Here is a 14,631-nt window from a genome sequence, read left to right as displayed (position 1 = left end):
CGTAGGCATAGTTATAAGATGCAACAGTTTAAAAAAATTCGTTAATTTGACTTTGGCAAGTAACCTGATATGTGGAAAATGTATATCAGACATGACAGCTGCGGCTTATCATGTTCATGGATGAAGAGCAACAGATCCCAAGTATTCGGCTGTCCCAGAAATAAAAGTACAGAGGCATTTTAGCATCACAATGGAAGAACTGCGTAACGCTGTCTTTTCCGGAACTTTATTTCGATAGATTTCTCGATTTAGCACTACCCAGGTGGTGTTCAGTAGTTAGAAACCTTGTTGTTTATTTTTAATCACAGTCTTCTAATAATCAAAACAACAAAAATGTATATATATATAAAACAGATGGAAAAAATGAGCCATATGTACTTGATTTGTCATTAAATATATTCATACATCGTTATCATAATATATTAGTCGTAATATGCATCACAGAACACATAATGGCCTTCTGTAGTGGCCACAACTAAATCTCGTTTAGTGAATTTATTGAGAAAACAACAAGAATTCAAACATCTGTGCTGTAAAGGTTTGGTCACGGAGTGAGCTGTTCTAAAATAACCCTCTACTGTCTACTAAAAACTGAAAATATAGCTTTGCTGTGTTGGGACATCTACATGAAATTGTGTCTGAATTTGTACGTGGAAACACTGATGAGCTGGAAAATAACATTTTTCATTTCTTTTGATTGTTTGCAAGCCGACGGAATTGACGGACTGTCATTGTTTTAGTCAGCAGTGGTGTCCGTGCTCACGTGTTTGAAATAGTGAGTGTGGACTCAACAAATGTGGGTGCAGCTTGTACAAGGAAAACATTTACAGAAGGGGATCAGGGTTTGTCAAACTTCTGAGTAGCGTATCAGAGGCACAGCCAGTCTGTTTATTTACATCAGCATTAGATAAAATTCTGTTAACCTTTCGCTTGCCGAATATCCAAACAAGCAGGACCGGCTGAATCGTTTTGTTTTTCGTCTATTTATATTCTCAATGCCTATGTCAATGTGGACTAATGTCAGCTCAAAATCCCATGAACAAAAAATTTGTTAGAGTTTCTTTGAAAAGTTACACAAGATGAGTTAAAAGGTCTGAGGCGTCGTTTGCTCCAAGGGTCGTTGATCAAAGGGAAGTTGAGTAGTGACTGTTTTTTTCCCCTCGTCTTGTCACCTGACACGGAAACTGAAGTCAACTCTGAGGTTTTTTTTTTTTAAAGGTTTTGAGTTTTACATACCATTCCTGTTGGAACAGCTTATTGGCAGTGATTCCTGGTACCCAAAGGTCACTCAGAAAGGACACTTGATTTACCTCCCTGACTCTATAGGAAAATTCTCAATGCTATGTATTCATGATGTACTTAAATAGATATAACTAAGAAACAGAAATGCGATACAGCAGCTTGATTCATTCCATTAACGCATTATGTGATTCTGTAAAATGCGCTGGTTTATATACTGGTAATATTAGGTGCAAACTCAGCAAGTCCACGAAAGTGAATTCCCAAAGAGAAGAACAAAGCCGCATAGTGAATCTCCTTCACAAAAGGTACTAACAAAATCTCCCTAAAATTCTCTTCATGTTTCTACACAAGGCAGTGGAGTGCGTCTCCTCCTGTTCCTGCACTCCTGTCTCCGCCTGTCTCTCCCTCCCTTGCTCCTGGCCTCCCCTGGCTCGCTCTGGGCCGGATCCGTCACCTTTAGGCTCTCTTGCACTTGCCTTTCTTCTCTCGTTGCTGGAACTTCCTGAGACGCCGTGCCCACGTGTCCTTCCACTGGACCAACAGGCTTCCCTTGTCGGCCACGACGCCCCCGCCGCGCTCAAGAGAGCCGTCTCCCCCGTCGTCACTACCCAGGAGCAGGTACTTTGTCCCGTGCTTGATTTTGGGGCATCGGCAGGCCACATCCTTGGCCCTCAACCACAGGGGTTGGTCGCCGCGTCGGATGCGGCTGCTGCCTTGCTTGTAGACGGAGATCACATTGACGATGAACTTCCACCATTCGCCGACTTTGTCTCCCTTCAGGACGTGCACCTGAAGAGCTGAGAGTCAGCAGAGAGGGAGAGATAGGCAGGGCAGTTAGAGAAGATCACCTCCCAGAAACACTGGCACCTGTCGTTCTCAGAGGGATTAACCTGCGTGAGAACTGTCAGTCTTAAACCTAACAGAAGGTTAGACCAATGAAGTCCGAGGTGACTGAGATTGAGAATGGGACACAATTCACCACTGTGACAATACAAACAAATAGCTGACCAGTTGTATTTTAACGAGGTTTTTTTTTTTCATTTTGACCTTTGCCACTTTGATTTTGTGAAGGGGGGTGAAAAGCCCAGAATGAGGAATTTTTAGCTCAGGGTTTGAACGTGGTGTTGGACGCACTCAACAGCGACCCCACTAAGGAGCCTCTGAAAGTCTGAAAGACCCGGCCAGCGGAGCAGTGTCACGGGGCATAATCTGAACCCGCTACAGGAAGTCGGTGTCTTTGTCCCCAGATGAATACAAACAGCTGCTTTTTAAGGTGCTTCGCCTGTCCCAATAGCGGTGCGCAGAGCATTCAGGAGCGAGGGAGGGGTGGGCAAAGGAGGGCAAATTGCTTGTAATTTCTGGATGAATAGAGGCTGTTGGAATCAGTGTGGCGCTCTTTCACAGGACTGCCTTTCACCAGCTGTGTGTCTTTAGGCTGAAGGCGGCTTGTTTCCTCTAAAGAAAAGGAAGCAGGGCTGGGGTTGGGGTGGGGGGGGGAGGCTTTTTTATTTGCCAACTGAGCAGTAGGAAAAAATAGTTCCACAGACTTCCAAGAAGCTCTGTGACACAGCGAGGTGTCGCGGCCCGGGCGTGTCCGCGGCGATAATGTTCGCTGGCGAGGACTTGGCTGAATAGTCACTCTCCAGGTCGGCTGACAAATTCGCCATCTGTTTTGGTGGACCGTGCGCCATTGTCCGAGGTTTGCCTCCAGGCGGACCGTGCGCCATTGTCCGAGGTTTGCCTCCAGGCGGACCGTGCGCCATTGTCCGAGGTTTGCCTCACGGTTCTTTCGGGAAAAATGCCCAGAAACGACAGACTCACTGCCACGGGACCGAAATCCCCCACCCTCCCCTTCCACAGCAGTGGTTCTCCTACTGGGGCCTCAAACCTCTAACATTATGGTCCAGTTACTAGGCTACCTGCTGTCTGGATGAATGGGAAGAAAGACTCTTGCTGTTTTTGCTTGTTCGGGTGAGCGCCCCCCCTCCCCCCCACCTCCCCGACCCAAGGTGCTTGGTGAGGGAGGCTGGTACGACAATAGCTGGTAGCTGCCACCCTGTCAGACCGGCACTCGCCGGAGGAATTGGGGGGGGGGGGGGGCGGGGGTGTGAAAGGAATGGGGAAATTGGCCAGTGAAAGACCTATTGAAGCATGGAATTGGCTCAGCTTTTGTCCGAATGGACAATATGGGGGGGGGGCAGCTTGGTGACAGTGTGCCTTCCACTGTGTTTCTCCCCCCACAGTTTGCCGATCATGCTTGCTGCTCACTGAAGGAGGGGGGGCAGGTCAGATTAAACCGAGCTCCCTGCTTCTCGCAAATCCCAACCCTGGCCTCGGTTCAGCTGACTGTCCAGGTCACTGGTACAGTGGAGCCAGCTGGGAATACGCGTGAGCAGCGGCAGCTCTGGACGTCAAGCAGGAATTCCACCATCTCTCTCAGGGGGATCCCAGGCTGACCATGTTGCTCTTGGAGTTCCAGACACATCAGTGACCTCTAATGGGTTTCCCTGTCCCTTCCTTGGAAAAATGCAGCGATCGGCCTCAGTGAGTGAAATATAGCGAGTGTGTGAGGTCACACGACGCCGCCACCACGCACAGCTGCAGTGAGCCCCTGCTGCCATTTACACGCTCGACAGGCGCTGACTGCTCACGAAACAAAACCTCACACTTGTTAAGCAGATAATAAATCCACAGCCAGTCCAATTTGTTTTCTTAAACAAGCTGATAAAAACAGGCCTTTGTATTTCCTGGCTCGTGCCTGCCACGTTCAGACACCGCTTCTGTGTATGTGACTCAAACTCAACTCAAAGCTTTTGCATGCTAGTTGGTTCCATGTAAGAGGCTCCATTGCGGGCGGACGTCAGTTTTCTTGCAGGTTAATTAAGGTGGAAAAAACACACTTAGAAACCTGTGTTGTGTGTAAATGGTCTGTGTCGGCGTCTGTGGAACATTTTTCATACTGATTGCACAGCAGAAAACACCAGCTTCTAATTGACTGTGCTTTTTACTGGGAGAGAACCCCCCCCCAATGTGCAAACTGTATGATACCCACACTCAAAAGCTCGAGTCCTCATAGACCCCTGCTGCATGCACCCCCACTCACAAATTCTGGTTTAGAAAAGGAGGGAACGGCTTGCCACCAGCAGGGGGTGCACACAACACTCTAATACAGTGTTTCCCTATCTGATCCTCCGGGACCTGCAGACAGTCCTGTTTTTTTCCCTCCCAGCTCCCCTGTGGACTGTCTGGCAGGAAGCTGGGAGGGAGCAAAAACGTGGACTGTCTGCGGGTCCCGGAGGACCGGTTTACATGGCTCTAAAAGGCCCAGGTGTGGCTAGTAGCTTTCAGGAACCTTTGTTGTCATTTTCTGTTTTGAGATGGCATTGGCGTGGTGTCCCCCCAGGTGTAATGCTACTTATCTGGTGCGCCTTCATATGGGACACAGGTCGCGATCTCGACTGCAAACTCCCACCCCCAAAATTAACTCACCGTAATCTTTCTTGCAGTACTTTTTCATGTTGATCTTCATTTTTCCCTTGGTCACCTTGCAGTAGGTGTCACAGTCTGCCAGTGGAATAGAGCAGAGCAGGACGTGCATTAGGTCGTCATAAAAAAAAAACCAGGTAAAGAGAGGAACAGGGATTCCTGCATCTACAACAGACCAGGCTGCCAGGTCGGTGTTGAATTGTGTTGTCAAGTATGACTGAGCTGTGGCGCGACCAGAATTTTCAATCAGGGGTTTACAAACCCTGCGGCCACTCTTTACTATGGAACCATTTTGCCATAATACCCCCAAAGCCACCCCTGACCCCCCTGGCCTCCCAAGCACAAAGACTCATATAGGAAAATTAGCCACCCATGAAGAAAAGCTTTTTTTAGTGTCCGCTGATGTAGGACCAAGTAGGAAAATAACTCCCACTGGCCAAGCACCACTGTGATCAAAGTGGCTGGGGTCCTACCCAGAGTCCCCAGGGGTGACGCTTGTGGACCTGCTGTAATCAGGCCAGCATTTGGGTACGTCATACTCAGGCCTAAAGCGAAGGGTAGCAAACTCTGAGGGTGACGATACACAAGGCAACTTCTGTTGCCAGGCGATGACTTTCCTACTGATATTGGACAACAAATTTTTATTTACAAAACTTTGATCAGCAGTGGGCAATTTATCGTGATCATCCAGACCCAGTTGCCCCTTGTCTCACCTGGTTGTCAATTTCCCGGCAACATTCTTCAAAAAACTGCCCTGTGTATTATTACTTTTAGAGTGCTGCCCCCGAACTGGGCTGACAGAAAACAGGAAGGATTTTCCAACCAAGGCTGAAAGCTACTAATGTATGAATCTATTCCTCTGATGCCAGTAGCGTAGCACTGTGATTATGACTATGATATGAAAGATTGCACATTCTGAACCTAAAACAGAACTCACAAGTTAAAGAATGTAATTGCATTCTGTGATATCAGTTGTCGACTCATTAAAAAGTCTATCAGTTCTTGCTTTAGGCCACAGTAAATATCATGTTTCTTTGGGTCATTCATTGATGTGGCTCTTTGGTTCCATGCATGAGTAGCTTTCCTAAAAAATAAAATTCATAATTTATCCTAGGCTTCAAAAATTCTCTTCAATCTATATTTTTGCTTTTGTATTGTATCTCTGTTTCCATCCCCATGAGGTGGAGGGCTGGGTGCAGAGGAGGGCTATTCCTGCCAATCTGGCTCTCAACAGGCTGTTCCTACACTAATTCAAGGGCCATGGGTATGGAGGTTCCCCTGTGACAACACATAGGTGTGGATGTGGAACCTTAACTCACATGGTCTCATTTCACAGTGCTGTTCATCCTTTACTGGGTCATATTGACTCATTTGAAACCGCCATGAGTTGTCCACCCTGAAGGACATCTGTCTCCATCTCGCTCTTGAACCACAAGTCAAGGCAGACACATCGGGGAACCACCTGGTCCTCAGAACCCCTCCAAGACCCAAAAGGGGAATGTCTCTCACAAGCTGACCAGAGATTGTTCTGAAAAATGTCTTCAGCAAATGTAAGTCCTGCGTGATTTAAATCAGTCACTGTTCTGCCAGGCAGTTAACCCTGAACATCTGATTTGGTTTCACCTTTGCACAGGTTTCTGTTCGCTTTGAATCTGCAGCTCCATGTTGTGACCCTAGTCAGATTCTCTCACATGAGTGTCTGTGGAACTTTTCGTCACAGCGTGCACATTTAACGCCAATGACCCTGGGGGGCTATTCCATTCTGTTTCCTGTCCCTGCACAGGAAGCCAATGAGACAGACCGCAACAGAGAGGTTAGAGCTCAGGAAAATGGTCACCTGCTGGCTCCGCCGTGCTGCTCACCGAGGTCGAGGGGGGACCCGCCGGGATTTCTGCTCACAGAGAAAAGCACAGACGTCACCGTCGCAAACAAAAACAAACAGGGCAAGATGCAGCAGCTGGAGGCACAGTGGTTAGTTGCTTTTTTTGATAAAACGACAAGGGGTCGTGCTCTTGGACCTACTAGAAGTTCCAGGTCTCCTTCAGTTAAATATCCATCGGATTCTACGAATGATTCCTAACACCTTCAAATTATGTCAGTCTTTAAGCATCCGCCTGGTAATTTTATCACGAGGGATACATTGTGGAAGAAACAATGGTGAATTGTAATTGAGCGTTTCTGGAACAGAAGCAGGCAAATGGGAGATTTCAGGGGGCACCTCCCTGTTCTTTTTGTATCCATTTGTCATTGGATAGTCCCTGTACCAATTCGGATGTGAAAACTTGATTCTTTCTGTCACCTCTGAGTGGTTCAGGAAGCTTAACGGCATTGGGATGCAAGGGTAGCGAGGACCAAAGACAGAGCAATACTGGGAATTTTTTTAAGGTTGGGGGCATAAGACAGGCCATAATTCATGCAGACGGGTCAACCTTGTCATTATCATATGTCTTGAATTGATGAGTGACAGGTGAGGGGGCACTGTGGGGGCCAATCAGTATTTAGCGGGGGTCAGTATCCCTATGGGCCCGTCCCTGTATACACCCCTGACCAAAGAATATAGAAAAAGTTCACAACGTGGGTCGATTCCAAGGAGTAACAAGGAATCGGGTTTCCTTATGGTTTGCTCTTATGTCATTGGCTGATTGTCTTTTGTAATGATGTAATAATATTGTAGAGCAGTGTTTCCCAACCCAGTCCTTGGGGACCCATAGACGGTCCACATTTTTGCTCCCTCCAAGCTCTCTACAGGCGACTGGGAGGGAGAAAACTTTGACCACTAAGGGCCAGATTGGGAAACTCTGACGTAGAGTAATGATGATGAGCAGTCTGTACATGGGTACACAGGAGAATGTGACTGTGGCTGCGCTGGTGAGATGGGGCCAGCCCACGTACTTATGCAGGGTGCGATGGGTGAGCGGCTCTGCTGGTAACCCTTAGCACATCGGTTACAGGTGATTCCGGTCACGCCGTCTTTACAGGGACACTGGCCCGTGGTCTGGTTGCAGGTCTTGCCAGCAGCTCCCACAGGATGACACTCGCACGCTGAGAGGGATGAGATGAGAAAAGAGGCGAGAGAAATGGGAGCACAAAGGGTAGGACCAGTAAACGGCAACGGGGGGGGGGAGACAGGGGAGTGGCAGGGGCATGGGGGTCACCCTGGGCTGAGAGCCGGCACAAGACAACAGTGGGGGTTTCTCAAAATGCATACTTGATCGAACTTGTGTTCTCGTGTTCCCCGTTTTATGTCATCTTCCATTTCCGATGACCAGATCCAATACTCAAGGATAGAAGTATAGAGGATGGTAAAAATCCCTGAATGTCGTTCTTGCCTCGCCCCAAATATTAAAGATACATCGATTGCATCCTCGCCGAACGAGACCAGTCTTCTTGCGGCCAAAGTTTGTTCTTGGAAGTCAAGTTGACAAGACCAGTCTTACCAAAACCTCAAGTGCGATCTTCGTGTTCTTTGCATTGAGAAACACCCAGTATTCAGTGTGGACTTCAGTTCTTAAGGATCAGGCCATCGGCCATTTCACAGTATCCCCATGGGCCCCTGTTCCATGTGATAATTCTTTCTCTTTCCCCCTGGTTCTCAGCACCCAGCTTCCTCCTAAGCCCTTAAGCAAATTTGCTGATTTTCGCAGCTGCGATGCAGCTCATGGCGGCTCTTGGAGCTCGACCAGAGACGAGTCCTTTATTGTTTGCCCGGCTTCCAAGTCCCCATGTCCTTGAGTCTCAAAACGTCACCCTTCATTTTCTCGATAATCCTCGATAGGGGTTTTCATGCCCCCACGCAGCGTGTGACCCTGCACCCCCGAACGGACAGCCCTTAATTAGTTGTAAATGTCTTCGTGCTCTCTGAGGCCCTCCCATCGTTCCCAGTTTGGCGATGTGCCCTATGCCTCCCCACCAACACAAGCATGGGAAACATTTGTAGTGGAAGCTTTTGTGGGTGTCCATGTATCGAGTGTGGAGATCCTGTGGGAGGCGGCATCTGAAACTCCGCGAAAACCCTGTCACCAGTTCAAGTCCCAGAGTCTACTTTCCAAAAATATGAAAAAGTGTTTATTTTTTGGTAAGGAAACACCAACTTTAGCATACAACTGAATTTCCAGAGCGCCAGTGATGGACAAAATGAGGCTTCATGAACCACCTGCTGTATTTTTTCACTCCACTGGATGGTGCTCTTGGTTTAGTTTGTGGCATGTTTTGTGCCCTTTGTCATTCAACGAGCTCCAAATACAGCAAATAGTTCATGAAGCTTCATTTTGTCCATCACTACAGAGCACTAAATTTCATAACTGCAAACATCTTATATATTTATAACATTTATGACAGAGACGGACTGATCATCAAGCGTGATAAACTCTGCACTGAATTTTTTTTGCGTTACTTGCGTTACATTGCAGCCTTCTTCGCTGGAACGGGTCTATTTTTCAGATCCTCATATTCTTTACTGTCTCGATTTAAGGTGAGCAAAGAAATTTGTCGTGTTGAAATGTTTATTGGTAGATGCGCCTCTTGAAATCTCAGCAGAGCAATGTTTGCAAAATGTCTAACAACATTAAAATAATTCCACACAGCAAACATTTTTCTAACAGTTTAGTTCATGGGTGGCAAAGTAGTGTGCGTCACCAGTGAATATCGGCGGTAAATATTAGGTCATCTTTAACCACTGGCTGACGGCCGATTGTTGCTGTATCAGTCGATACCGACAGATGGCCGATACAATCAGTGCAGGGGCAGCGACTTTACCCTTGGGGGTCCCGACCCGGTTCTGTACTAGTCCTTTGACTGGAAGTCTAGAAGAGGCCCTCCCCACTGAGAGCCTTTCAATCGTTCTTCCATGTAAATTTTATCGCTGCAAAAATGACTTCATTTAGAAAAGCAAAATACATAAATCATTCATTCAAAGACTGACGTGCTTCATAAAATGACAATAAGTATTAAATCAGGGAAGTCACCAAAAAAAAGCGTATTTTAACCAGAATGGATTATTGTGGTCTGTGAAGCCTGACTGTGTCAATACAAGCCATATTTTGGAGGCCATGTAATCTGTTTATGTGCTTTTGTGTGCTTTTACAAAAACATCATTGGTCCTCAGTCATATTCTCCCTGTTTTTTAAAATATATTCCCCATTAACTGAGCAACAAAACATTTTCTGAACACGGGTGTGACTGGACTGCTTAGAAGCTGAAAAGGGGTGTCCTGCTCCTCTCTGGAAGAGGTGCAGAGCAGCCTGTCTTTGGCCCTGAGACCTTCCTCAGCAGGAGATGCGTCCCAGAGTGAGAGAGACGAGACGCAGCATCATTACGTAATTCAGCCAAAGAATGAGAGACAGTGCTCAGGGGTTTGGGGGGGCAAATCGAAACTGAAACATATTTAGCTAATACAAGCTGATTTAAAACATTTAACTGCGATTGTAAGAAGTGGCTGCAGGACTGTATCTATATTTGGATGAAAGGGGGGTGGATCTGTTGAAAATGAGGATGAATGATGTTAAAATAGACTCCCCCCCCAGCCATTAACTCATCAGGAGTCCAGATCACCATTCCACGCTGGTGATACGGCCTGGACACATGGGCACTGAGTCCAGACTGCCTCGTGTCTGTTTACACACTGGGACCTTATTTGCACGCAGATCAAATGGGGGGGGGTGGGTTTGGCACAGCTGGAGCAGAGCCCTGGGGGGCTCGAACCCTGCCCCAGGTCCGCTGAGCTTCTTGGGGCCCGCTGACTGCTCCGTGATGAAGTGCTTGACAAAATGGAACAAAATAAAAGCCAGCAAGGCTTCCCCATATTTACACCACAGTCGATGAGGGATGAAGCCGTAAACCTAGGAAATATAGCCGTAAGCATTCCTGACCGCCTCCCGGGGACGCTTCCCCTTCAACTTAATGGCTTTCCTCCTACTCAATGAACTCCTGTGCAAATGAGGTGAGCATTAGAGGTTTATTTCCAGAGTAAAATATCTTCCAAGCGGCGCTGTTCTCATCTGACCGTGTCTTTTCAGTCCAATCCCTTTCCCGAAAACCCCGGAGGGAGGCCGTTCTCATGACTTAAAAAATAAACAGAGCCCCCACACCGATGGCACGGGGCAGAGTGCGTACGCGCGTCACCTGAAAAGAGCACGGCGGCGATGCCGGATTGCGAAACGCAGGGCTGGCTGGTGCTCGCAGTCGTGCTGGAACGTTCCATCAATACGCATCATAATGTTTCAGAAACGCGTGTGGTTTATTCATTAGGAGGACGGAGCCAGTCAGAGGCTCATTCCTATTGGTGCTCTGCTGTCCACCGCGCTTCAATTATAGTTTGTCAAAATATTTAAGCTGGCAAGCAGGGAGGCTGTGCTGCCTGTCGTTTGTCTCCACTGGGTCATAGAAACAGGTTATTTATTGTGAATCTGTTCTGATGCAGTCATGCTAAAGTGAAACTGAGGCTACATTAGCCGTAATTAAATTAGCGCCAGTACCCTGGATATTGTCAGGGTTGGCTCTGACCTCGGACTGGAATTTGTTTATACTTATATTATGAGACATAGCACTGGCTGTGTGGAAGTGAGGAGTAAACTGAGAGGGGAAGTCCCTTTTTAGGAAGGGCAGGGTGCGTGTGTGAGCGTGTGTGTGTGTGTGTGTGTGCGTGCGTGTGCATCGCGACTTGGCACCGAGTGCGTGAACCCAGCACTCCTAATGTCACCGAAAGGACACTGGAAGGTGTCAGGTTTGGGTCCCAGGTGCTTTTCTTTGTAAGTGTTTGTTCTGTTTTCAGAGAAGAGCTGTGAGCGAAGAGAATGTTCACACAGTGACTGACACGCCACTGAAGGCCAAATTCTAGGAGAGGGGATTTCTTTCTAATCCGTCCGATACACTGAATGCTCCCAGACCACATCAGACAGGCTGCAGAATCAGCCATTAAGCCATCTTACTCCTCCGGGCAACTAATTGAGAGATCAAGTTTGTGATGTTACCTACCATAATAACTGCTGGGTTAGTTCAAATGACACCCCCCCAGAGATAATTCGTGGGAGGGGAATTATACAGGTGAACTGACAGAGAAATAGTTACCCTTGAGCACGGGGCTCTGGTGAGAGGACGCTGTCTGTGGAATGTCAGGCGGAGCGCTGTGTCCCGACCGCCTGGGAGTCGAGACACAGCGAGGATGCGGGAAAAGCGGCGGATTACGGAATGGGGTGGGGACGAGGTCACCAGAAATCCGGGCACTTCGGTGGGCTTGGGAATTCTGCCCTCTTTACCGTTTCCATTTAGACTGAAGGTTCCAAGCGATGGCATTTTCCAGTGTCTATTGGCCAGCTCTTAATCCGTAACAGAAGCACGGAGTGTGTGTCACATCTGAAAGAATATCGCAGACTAGATCCAGCAAACCGTGGTGCAGGAGAGAGATAGATCGGAGAGCAGGTTTCCGGGGTATTAAAGCCCACAGTGTCTCGCACCCCAGCTTTAGAAAGAAAGGTTTAAAGTCTCAGTCACTCTCAGCTTACAGGTGAAGCGGTTCCTCTTTGTTAAGTTGCAGGCTTCCGCCGCTGTGTTCATGGTCCGTGTGAATATTGGCGTCTCTTTGCGTTGTTCTGCTGGCTCTGTTCTGGCCACAGAAAAACATGCATCCCCCCTCCCCCCACTATCGCCGAAAGACCTACGGAGCCTAAGAGCTGAACGCATCACATCCACAAAACGGACCCTTAAAGGCATCTTGCATATAATAACATGCATGGTCCACACAGGGATAAATACCTCTTTGCACTGCAAATAAGCTGGATGTCAGGGCTGCCCTTGACTTGATGGGCCTGTTTGTAAAATCTGTCTTCAGGTTGCTCCCATTGGCTCTGAAATGCTGCCATGTCTGTGCTTTTTTTTCTTTAAACCTCCACACTGGGCAATACTCAAGGGCAATACTCAAGGGCAATACTCAAGGCTAATACTCAAGGGTAATACTCAAGGGCAATACTCAAGGGTAATACTCAAGGGTAATACTCAAGGGTAATAGTGAATTAATATTTCAAAATAATTCATTCTGTCAGCAATGATCATTTGGGGGGGTAAGTTGATCTATTTTCTCTTAAGCACTTCCTTAAATGAATGTCAAGGCTGGATTCTGGGGAGACTGTGAAAAAGGTTAGATATTCTTATGAATCCTCATACATTGGGTGTTTCTCCATATGCATACTTGACCGTTCTTGTGTTCTCACGTACCCATTTTACGTCATCTTCCATTACCGAAGACCAGTTCCAATACTAAAAAGAGAATTACAGGGGATGGTGAAAATCCCTTTATGTCCTTGTTCTTGCCCCAGCCACAAATATGAAGGATGTACCAGTTGCATGCTCACCAAGCGAGACCAATCCCACGTCATTAGTCTGTTCTAATGCCAAACCACTCTTGTCAAGACCATGAGTACGACCCTTGCGTTCTTGGTGTTGAGAAATACCCATTGTATAGTGTGTCTGTGTGCGACGGCGCGAGTCGGAGGCAGTGCGGTACCTTTGCAGGCCTTGCGGTGCGAGATGTTCTTGGCCAGGTCCCGATAGTAACCCTCCTTGCAGTAGTGGCAGTGCCGACCCGCAGTGTTGTGCCGGCAGTTGAGGCAGACTCCGCCGCTCCGCCGACCTGACAGCTTGTACAGCTCCATGTTGAAGCGGCAGCGGCGCGCGTGCAGGTTGCAGTTGCAGGCTGTAGGAGAGATTGAGGGGTGGCCGGGGGGGGCCTGCCTGTTAGTGCAACGCCCTCACTATCGCTGAAAGGCTCCCTGGCTCAGGCACTATACTTGTGAAGTAGCAGACTGATGCAGGGCTGCCAGCTCTCATGCATCTGATGTGACACTCAAGCTATCACACTCTCACGTGCACGCAAGAAATCTTACGTCAAAGCTATATTATTCCATTATTAATATAAAATTAGCTACATCAAAAGCGTTGGGGTAGGTCACAAACCCTACGGACTATTTACAAGGTAATAAAACTCTTACATGCATGTAAATGAGTGTGCGTGTGCGTGCAGACTCGTCTCGAATTGAAAATCTCACGCCAGCCAGCTGACCGAATTTGGCTTTAACACTATTAGGATGAAAGTGGCAGAACCCAGCCTCAAAAACACCACAGGATCCACATAATGTGGTGCTTATAGGTGGAACTTTAAAGCTGGTCAACCAGCAACCGGCTTGACATACACGTTTGAAACTAAAAGACTGACATAGACCAGACCGGGTTTAGCAGCATACAGATTGTTCTGTGTAAACACAGGAAAACTAACTAACAACATTAGCCAAGTAGGAGAGGGCTGCGCACTCCACCACCGCTACCTACGTAAAACCCTCCTTTATTTTTTGCACACCTTGCATGCTTCACATGACCAGCCCTTAAAGCGGCAGTAAAATAAAATGAGAAGTACATTACGTAGCATTACGCGGGGGAATCCCCATCCTCGTTTGAGCCTCACAAGCGGACGGAATCATGCACGACTTGGTGATATTACAGATCACGGCCACTGCCCATGTTTATAACCACCATCCGATTTCTGTCTAGACGAGTGCTGATATATATTTTTTTTAAATCTGCAAAGTGATAAAAATCATGATTATACAGGTCGTGAGAACACCCCTGTTATTCGAATGACATCACCGCTTACGAGAGCTTGTTCCAGTGTTTCATTAGGAAATAATGGATTACTAAAACAGATGGCTGGTCTTGGGGGGGGGAGACAGGAGAGTGTTTGGCGAAAATTTGGAATGATCTGGTCTCCTGGATCGGAGAAGCAGTTGTGGTTTTCCTTCGCCTGTGTCACACGCAGACGGAGCAAGCAGTGTGAACAGGGGCTGCTTGTGAAATCAACAGTTACCATAAGGGCCATCCTTCGGTTTAAGGGTTAGAACCGTGTTTTGCATCCTGGTC

General features: G+C 47.6%; 1 protein-coding gene across 3 annotated transcripts in view; it reads right to left on the bottom strand.

The window, feature by feature from the left end:
- Positions 1-224: 224 nt before the first annotated feature.
- The window catches only part of LOC125718495 (netrin-1-like), a 37,388-nt gene continuing 22,981 nt past the window's right edge, over positions 225-14,631 (bottom strand). For all 3 annotated transcript variants that reach the window (XM_048992385.1, XM_048992384.1, XM_048992383.1), the window contains 5 exons: positions 13,226-13,414; positions 7,621-7,770; positions 6,566-6,619; positions 4,732-4,806; positions 225-2,039 (listed from right to left, as the gene is read on the bottom strand). In XM_048992385.1, the coding sequence (XP_048848342.1) occupies positions 1,699-2,039; positions 4,732-4,806; positions 6,566-6,619; positions 7,621-7,770; positions 13,226-13,414 (809 nt within the window). In that variant the 3' untranslated portion in view covers positions 225-1,698. The remainder of the gene's footprint in view (positions 2,040-4,731; positions 4,807-6,565; positions 6,620-7,620; positions 7,771-13,225; positions 13,415-14,631) is intronic.

The sequence above is a fragment of the Brienomyrus brachyistius genome, chromosome 22, assembly GCF_023856365.1.
Source record: "Brienomyrus brachyistius isolate T26 chromosome 22, BBRACH_0.4, whole genome shotgun sequence".
In the NCBI taxonomy this organism is placed as follows: Eukaryota; Metazoa; Chordata; class Actinopteri; order Osteoglossiformes; family Mormyridae; genus Brienomyrus; species Brienomyrus brachyistius.
This window is presented reverse-complemented; position numbering and strand designations above follow the sequence as displayed.